This window comes from Oncorhynchus mykiss, chromosome 19, assembly GCF_057628025.1.
Source record: "Oncorhynchus mykiss isolate SJ-2025 chromosome 19, ASM5762802v1, whole genome shotgun sequence".
NCBI classification, from domain to species: Eukaryota; Metazoa; Chordata; class Actinopteri; order Salmoniformes; family Salmonidae; genus Oncorhynchus; species Oncorhynchus mykiss.
In genome coordinates this window covers 33,145,632-33,154,687 of record NC_143040.1, presented here as the reverse complement: position 1 = coordinate 33,154,687, position 9,056 = coordinate 33,145,632, and the positions used below count along the sequence as shown (strand labels likewise).

At 41.7% G+C, this 9,056-nt stretch overlaps 1 protein-coding gene across 4 annotated transcripts in view; it reads right to left on the bottom strand.

Moving 5' to 3' along the window:
- Window positions 1-1,684: 1,684 nt before the first annotated feature.
- Window positions 1,685-9,056, bottom strand: part of wdhd1 (WD repeat and HMG-box DNA binding protein 1) — a 43,042-nt gene continuing 35,670 nt past the window's right edge. For all 4 annotated transcript variants that reach the window (XM_036954471.2, XM_036954473.2, XM_036954472.2 and 1 more), the window contains exons 21-26: window positions 8,125-8,184; window positions 7,752-7,783; window positions 7,424-7,603; window positions 7,070-7,212; window positions 6,549-6,684; window positions 1,685-2,409 (exon numbers count right to left, since the gene is read on the bottom strand). In XM_036954471.2, coding sequence (XP_036810366.2) covers window positions 2,200-2,409; window positions 6,549-6,684; window positions 7,070-7,212; window positions 7,424-7,603; window positions 7,752-7,783; window positions 8,125-8,184 — 761 coding nt within the window. In that variant the 3' untranslated portion in view covers window positions 1,685-2,199. The remainder of the gene's footprint in view (window positions 2,410-6,548; window positions 6,685-7,069; window positions 7,213-7,423; window positions 7,604-7,751; window positions 7,784-8,124; window positions 8,185-9,056) is intronic.

The window sequence follows — 9,056 nt, the reverse complement described above, 5'->3', positions numbered from 1 at the left end:
GCATACAGTTTATTAGGCTACAGATTAAATAAATTATGAACTTCACAGGGTGGTGAAAGTGCAAGGTGATGAGCTTGATGCTCCTTTCCAATAAATATCGAGGGTCTTATTCTGGTGAGATGTTCGTCAATGCTTGGCTTTCATTTGACAAATAAAAATAATCTACCGCTTTTGTCCATAATCTCCTTTAGGCTATATCCGCACTGTATCTGTGAGCTGTTGGCTGGAGCGCACCTGCCAATACCAGAGTGTGCACACTCCCTGTATAACAACATTTTTTGTGAGATGTTTAACTTGTATTTTATATTTAGTATATGGGAATTTAACCACTAAAGGTATTTTTATGTGCACTAAGTCATCCCGCACAGCCTTTTATCGGCAACAAGTCAATTTGATGTAAAAACATCTCTGGTGGAAAGCACATGTTTTTATGCAGAATTTAGAATATTCGCATGAACATCTGTCACCAATCAGGCTGTATGTAGCAAATGAAAAAGCAGTGAAGAATTCAGTTCGAGTCGTCAGGCAATCTAGAACACTCAAATTCTGTATGGATCCAAATATGCCACAGTTGGAGGATATACACTATTCAGTGAATTTACTACGTAATATGCCACCATCTATTCATTTAATAAACAATGTCAAAAGTAGATTTAAGATTACTTGAGTTGATTCATGTCAATCTTTGGAAAAGGTGTATATTTCCAGTGGTGGAAAAAGTAAGCAATTGTCATACTTGAGTAAAAGTAAAGAGGCCTTAATAGAAAACTACTGAAGTAAACGTCTGAAAGTATTTGCTTTTAAATATACTTAAGTATCAAAAGTAAAATTATAAATTATTTCATACCCTTATTAAGCAAACCAGATGGCACCATTTTCTTGTTTTTTTTATTCATGGATAGCCAGGGACACACTCCAACATCATTTAAAAACAAAACATTTGTTTTTAATGAGTACACCGTATCAGAGGCAGTAGAGATGACCAGGGACGTTCTCTTGAAGTGTGTGAATTGGACACTTTTCCTGTCCCGCTAAGCATTCAAAATGTAACCAGTACTTTGGGTTGTCAGGGAAAATGTTTGTAGTAAAAAGTACATTATTTTCTTTAGGAATGTAGTGAAGTAGCAGTAGTCAAAAATATAAATGGTAAAGTACAGATACCCCAAAAAACAACTTTAGTACTTTAAAGTATTTTTACTTAAGTACTTTACACCACTTCTACATTTCAGTGTTTTTCCTCAATAGTTTTTCATAAAAATATTTAAAGTTAGGAAATCCCAGTGAATCACAGGCTACCACAATTCAGCTATTGCACTCTAACAAAAGACAGGGTAACACATCTGTTGTAGCCTACAATGGATAAATAACTTCAACTCATTATCAGTGATGTTGAATGTGTTATGAAGGTTATTAATGACACTGCAACACTCCAAGGTCTGTTTTGACTTGTTTTACAAATGCCTTATGTCTACCCCCTTCAAGTAAATTGTTACTGTTATATTCACAATCAAAACTAGTGATTGTTATAGGTCTATTCAGTCTCAACATGTAAAAAAAAAAATGTGTTAAGCTATTTTTAAACAGGTGTCAGTTTCCTTAATAAAACAGATAGAGTAGCAGACCAAATTGTGCTAATTTGTATGTTCTTCTATAAAAAGTGATTTAAAAAAATTAAAAGACTGGATGAAAACATTTATTTTTATTCAATACAGTACAATACAAAAAACAAGTCAATATACTATATTGTTTTAAAAACAACTAAGAGGAAATTGGTGAACAGGAAAAATCTAAATTGAGATGCTGAACAGAATAACCATTTACGTGTGCCCTTATCAGTTGCTCTCTTCATGTTCTATATTTGTCACAGCTATTTCAAGTGCTCAGGATATTTCGCTTTGATGCCATCTATGAAATTCCTCTAACTCCTAGTTACATATCGGAGAAGAAATTATTAATCGAAAGGTCTGCATCACGAGCATACCAAACAGTGCTAATGAAACTGGAAACCTATGAGACAGACTACATATTCTGATGAAATGTTATACAAAAAAGGTCTCACAATCAGCACCAATCCACAAATGAGCATTATATAATATTTACTTGTGACCTATAACCCTAAGTAAACAGACATATGGAGCAAAATGTATATATATATAAACAAATATATAAAAAAAATCAGCACATGATGTGATCTTATGTTTAATTTTTGTTGAAGGCAAATGCTGAGAGCTTGGTTGAGGTGTCTACGGGCTTTTTCTTTTTGGCACTGGTCTCGTCTGCCTCACTCTGTCTAGTCTCGTCTGCCTCACTCTGTCCGTTCTTGTCTCCCCTGCTCTCTTCTTCTCCTCGCTTTCGTTTTTTCATATCCGCCACGTCTCCAGACTGTCCTTTTGCCCGTTCTGTCCAGGTCTGAACAAAAAAGAAGAGAGAAAATCATAATAGTAATAGTCAATATTTCTCTTCACAAGAGTCTTCAATTGGAATTCAATTGCAAACCAAATTCAGATGTGACATTTGTATCATACACAGCTTGACAACAAAGCACACGAACACACACATGGTCCCCAACTCAGCCATGCAGTTTTAAATTGCATCCTGTTATTTGTAATCACTACTGGCAGACAGGGACACTTCTTGTTCAGCAGCCCGGCAGCCTTTTCTCCTGGTGTTTCTCTCTGGGAAGAGACAAAAGGCCTGGGTAGCATCCCAAATGGGACCCTAATTCCCTATATAGTGTAATACTTTTGAACAGAGCGCAGTGTGCTCTATATAGGGAATAGGGTGCCATTTGGAACGCAGACCTAGAAGTAAATGGAGCCGTGATGAGTCATGAAGCGGAGCGCGTGGCGGCGGGCAGGGCCCACTCTCTCACCGCGTTCTCACAACCTCCCACTCCTATTCTTCACACCCGACTCACTGAATAGTAAATACAAGCCTTAAATGTGCCCCCAGTCGCCTGCAGTATATTTACTGGCTAATTTACAACCATACAACCCAACACACACCCTTTAGGAATCATTACCATAAGATCAATACACTGTGCCCACTACCCACAGACACACTGGGTTTCCAAGCAACAGGCATATAAAGCCTCCATCTCTCTCTGATCCCCTTTTCCCCTCCTTTAGGCTATGCGGAGTGTCATCCACTCCCTCCACTGAGTGGCTTGGTGTGTGCAGGGTCACGAACAGGTCCTCAACACAGGGGAACACAGATACAAATGCAGTGTGTGCAGGTTACTCTATCACAAAGGTAAAAGGTAAGTAATAGCACTATAGAATAGACGGGTTTAAAATAAGGCTAGATATGTGCACGGGGGGCGAGGGGAGGTCGGGATGGCTACAGGTGCCCAAGCACCTGCCTAAATATGTCCAACCATGACAGTGACCCTTCAAATTTGATTATATTGAAAACCTGTCTGTCTTTTAGAGAGGGGAGGGCAGGTGTGCAGGTCAGAGTCCAAATTGAGCACAAAACTGAGCAAAAGCCAGTCAGATCTACCACAAAATATATCCTAGTGAATTACATTTGAACCAAGACCTCGCATAGTGAGGTAGCAAATCAAATAAAACTTTATTTGTCACATGCGCCGAATACAACAGGTATACAAACATACCGTGAAATGCTTACTTACAAGCCCTTAACCAACAGTGCAGTTCAAGAAGAGTTAAGAAAATATTTACCAAACAAGCTAAAGTAAAAAAATAATAAAAAGTAACAATGAAATAACAATAAAAAGGCTATATACAGGAGGTACCGAGTCAATGTGCAGGGGTACAGGTTAGTCAAGGTAATTTGTACATGTAGGTAGGGGTGAAGTGACTATACATAGATAATAAACAGTGAGTAGCAGCAGTGTACAAAACAAATGCAAGGGTCAATGTAAATAGTCCGGTGGCCATTTTATTAATTGTTCAGCAGTCTTATTTATGGCTTGGGGGTGGCTTATGGCTTAGGTCCTGGATGGCAGGAAGCACTACCCTCTGTAGCACCTTACGTCAGATGCAGAGCAGTTGCCATACCAGGCAGTGATGCAACCGGTCAGGATGCTCTCGATGGTGCAGCTGTATAACTTTGAGGATTTGGGGACCCATGCCAAATATTTTCAGTCTCCTCTTCACGATTGTCTTGGTGTGTTTGGACCATGATCGCTAGTGATGTGGACACCAAGGAGCTTAAAACTCTCGACCCGCTCCACTACAGCCCCGTCGATGATAATGGGTGCCTGTTCGGCCCTCCTTTTCCTGTAGTCCACGATCAGCTCCTTTGTCTTGCTCACACTGAGGGGGAGGTTGTTGTCCTGGCACCACACTGCCAGGTCTCGGACCTCCTCCCTATAGGCTGTAACATCGATGGTGGTGGAGGGAGTCGTGTTTGGCCACGTAGTCGTGGGTGAACAGGGAGTACAGGAGGGGGCTAAGTACACACGCCTGAAGGGCCCCCGTGTTGAGGATCAGCGTGGCAGACGTGTTGTTGCCTACCCTTACCACCTGGTGGCCGTCCGTCAGGTAGATCGACAACTCAAGAGTTTTCAATGTAGAAAAGAGGAGCATCACAGCTTCCTAACAATACCAACAAAAATAGCACTGGTAGTCAGCGATACTGAGGTCTCCAAATATTAACATTAACCCCTTTCTGATCAACTTTAATAATGGACTGCTCAAATCATCACCAAAACCTCGGTCACACCAGTTGTTAAAGCACACCGTCTGGAATGTAACCCAACCATTTAGGTATTCAGTTCCAAGCCAGCAGATTGAGGAGCAGTTTGTTTGCAGCATGCAGTGTCTGCCTTCTAGCACTGTTTCATATGCTTTCAACACTTTGGTTACCATTGGAACCCCATTCCATTTGACATATGTCGCAACGGACTAAATATATTGACCAATCTTGTGGAATATATGATGGATACGCCACAGTGAATAGTGTTGTTGTGTATGTGTGTATGTATAAGCCCACACCAACACAGATGGGCATAAGTCTGTATACAGCCTGGGGTTAAGGGAGCGTTAGCCTGGGAATGGTAATTAATCACTCATTCCAACGCGTTAATGGAGGGGTTTCGGTGAGGACTACTGACAGCGACAAGAGGGTTCCTTCATTCCATCACCTCCCGGGCAATTCTACATTTACAATATAAAACCACACCAATTTGACAGGTTGTCTTAAAAGCTTTATTTAATGGCATGGTCTTTTGGAAAAATATTAAAATTGTATTTGAGGAATCTCAATACTGTACATGCTGCAGTAAAAAATGAACTTGTGTTGTACAGGTTTTTATTTTAAATTTAACTAGGCAAGTCAGTTAAGAACAAATTCTTATTTACAATGAAGGCCTACCCCGACCAAACCCTCCCCAAACCCAGACGACGCTGGGCCAATTGTGCACCGCCCTATGGGACTCCCGATCCCGGCCGGTTGTGATACAGAACCATGGCTCGAAACAGGGTCTGTAGTGATGTGCCTTAGATCGCTGCGCCACTAGTGAGCCGGTTAAGCAGCTTCCAGCCTTCTAGCAATGTTTTTGGAATTTCCTTTCAACTTAGACAACCAAGTGAGAGGAGTTCCTTACTAATTAGTGAACTTAATTCAACAATCAAGTACAAGGGTCGAACAAAAACCCGCAGAGACTCGGCCCTCCATGGAATGAGTTTGACACGTGGTGTAGATGATGGGGCAGAGACAATTGAGACATGGATTGGGTATGTGTGCTATTCAGAGAGTGAATGGGCAAGACAAAAGATTTAAGTGGCTTTGAACGTGGAATGGTAGTAGGTGCCTGGCGCACCGGAATTAGTATGTCAAGAACTGCAACGCTGCTGGGTTTTTCACGTGCAACAGTTTCCCGTGTGTATCAATAATGGGTCGCCACCAAAAGGACATCCAGCAAACCAGTGGGCCATTGGAGTCAACATGGGCCAGCCTTCCTGTGGAACGCTTTCGACACCTTGTAGAGTCCATGCCCCACGAATTGAGGGCAAAAGTGTGTGTGTGTGGGGGGGAGATGAGAGGAGTCTTCAATAGATACAGGGGGATTTTGGATTAACTATGTGTTTGATAAATAAGAAGTATCTAAAGGGGCATTTCTGCTTTGGCACATGGAAATAAGGGGTCTTTCTTGTGGGATAAAGATGCTTCATCACTTTTAGAGTGCGCTTGTTAAGTATTTGGGCAGTAAAAAAAAAGATGGGCTCTATACTCCAGCAATTTCGATTTGAGATCAAATATTGAATGTTAAGCACAAAAACAGAATGTCACCAAAGATTTGGGTGTATTTTCATTCATACATTTTCAACCGTGTGTTTTGGGTCTTGTATTGCTAAAAGTTGACGCTCCGCCATCACAATGAGTCTGGAGGCATTTTCATGTACGCGTATCATGTATTTTCATGTTACTGAACACTTGATTAGAACCAGGTCATTTGAATACACCACATTAATCAAGTAGATAAATAATCTCTCTCACAGACAAAAGTGTCATAGCACCACGTGTTAATTAAGGAAGCACACACACACACACACACACGGTGTATAAATAAGGTGTCTTACCAGCCGGTCGTCTGCAGACAGGGTCCTGAAGCGGCCAATGGCCTCCTTGATGACATCCGTCTCCTCCAGATCGGGGTTGTCAGCCAGGATGATCCTCCTATTATCCTCCAGCCACAGCTGGAATCCCGACTTGTGCCTGACATACACACCTTACATTAATTGTCGTACACCTACTCTCATTCACTCTGCACCAGTTTCCGTTATGGGCTCAATACACTCTACGCACAAAAGTACCTCGAACTACATAGAGAGCGACGCAAACGGAGCGCCGTCGCTCCATTTAGAATGGAATGAAGGTGGCCTGTGTGGTTCCAGCGGTTCCAGCCGCTGGAAACATGTAAGCCAGAGGGCATTAGTTCAAATCTGGCCCACTGTCCTTTGACTCACCCCATATTTTCAACACTCTTCAATAAAGCAAAATAATTCAGGGAGTGGAACTGCCCCACTGATTAATAATGAATAATAAAAGATGCATACATCTTCTCCGGTGATTGTGATTTTGAACAGTACTCATTACTCACTTCTTATTCTCAACATTTTCTGCTGGTGAGGCTGGAGGCGGTGCCTCGGTCTGTTTCAGCCTACACACTGCCGGCTCCCGCTCCTCCGCTGCTTTCTTATTGGCTGCTTTGGGAGCGTTCATGTGCAGCAGTGTAGACTGGGTCTGCAGAAGACAACAGCGTGTTTAAGTCACCAGCAGTCCAATTCATTGCACCGTAATGCTTATGTCAACACTGTCAAACATGTAAACGCTGTAATACTCAGAACCATTTATTCAGATTCAGATCCATTTATTCCCACACAACCAAAAGGTTGGTGGTATTTGATCACACAATCTCCTAACATTTCTTAAGCTTCTGACTATTGTGTTGTACCTTGGTCTTGGGTCTGGGAGCCAGAGGCTTAAGGAAAGGTGTTTTGTTCAGTTTCCCCGTGGAGCCGGAGCTGCTCAGCAGAGCAGTTGGCTTCTTGCTGGACGACATCATGCTGTCCAGGACGTTTGTCACCCTGTTCTGACCCCCCGCCGAACCCGACCTCCCTAACCCGCTGCTCACCTGAGGTCAAAACCCAAGTATGATGGGTCACATGTTATGTATTTAACACATTCAATAGATACTTTTAAGCAAGAAAATGACACTTCCTTTCTAGTAAGGGGTCTCTCTCGATATTGGTTTAACCCGCCCCAAAGCACAAGTGACTTACCTTGAAAGGGTTCACACGTCCTTCTTTGCTTACTGTAAGGAAGGAAAGAAGGCTAATGTTTAACAACGTGTGATAATGTCACGTATAACAACAGTCATTGCCAAGTATATTCTTGGTGTTAACAAGCGCTTCCCTTAGAATTTTGTCTTAGGCAAGGTTCAGGGCACCCCAAAGGGACTTCCTGGAAGCCCCAACATTTAAACTGAAAAGTGTCTAGATGGGGTGCAACAGACTTAAGAGTGTGTGTAGCATACAACTATGTGTTTATGTACCCATTGGGAACACTTGATTTTAGATTCATAAGGATGGCAGTGGACCATTGACTAGTGTATCCAGGAGAACTGAATGGCATTCCATGAATGCGTGTGCTCACCAGGTTTGGGAGAAGGTTTCTCAGGTGATGCAGCAGTCCCTTTAGCGAAGGGATTTAGACCTACAGGGTAAAGACAAGTCATTTTTATACAACAATGCACATAAACTCTATGTAAACAAGCCTGAAGTTTACTGCCTTAAATTGTGTTTAAAAACGCAATGTAGACCTACGAACCTTGACATTTTTTTGACTACCACTTCAGTGCGGCACCACTGGACCCCATGACAGAACATGTGCGACACCCACACTGCTCATTTTTATGCTGATGATACTGTTATTTACTGTTGTGCCTCGTCCTTTACAAAAGCTTTCCAGAACTTGCAGATTGCTATACCTTGTGTCAATTGAAGCTTATCCTCAATACTGACAAAACTAAACTAATGGTGTTTTCTAAATCAAGAAATAGACCTCTGAACATTTCACCTATTACTACCTGTCAGGGCAATGAGATTGAGACTGTAACCTCATTTCTGCCTTTACTAGACTAAGGGGATATTTTATATATGAATGCTTTCGCTCAGTGTTTGAGATCAATTGACACCCTTTACCATGGCGCTTTGAGATTTATTTTAAACTGCAAAATCCTTACGCACCACTGCACTTTGTATACCAGGGTTGGCTGGCCTTCTCTAGTCACTAGTAGGCTCAGTCACTGGTATACTTTTATTTACAAAGCCATTTTGGGTTTACTACCTTTTTATTTGGGCATTTTTATTGTTCAGAAATGTGGTGGGTACTCTTCGTTCGCTGGACTTTATCCTGCTAGCTGTTCCAAATGTCTGAACTGAATTTGGTAAAAGGGCTTTTATGTACTCTGCGCCATCATCTTGGTGCGCCTTGCAAAATACTTTTAAACTGGGAGAACCCGATTGTTATTTTTAAATCACTGATGAATGATCTTGAGACTGATTCCCTGACCTTTCAATGTTTTT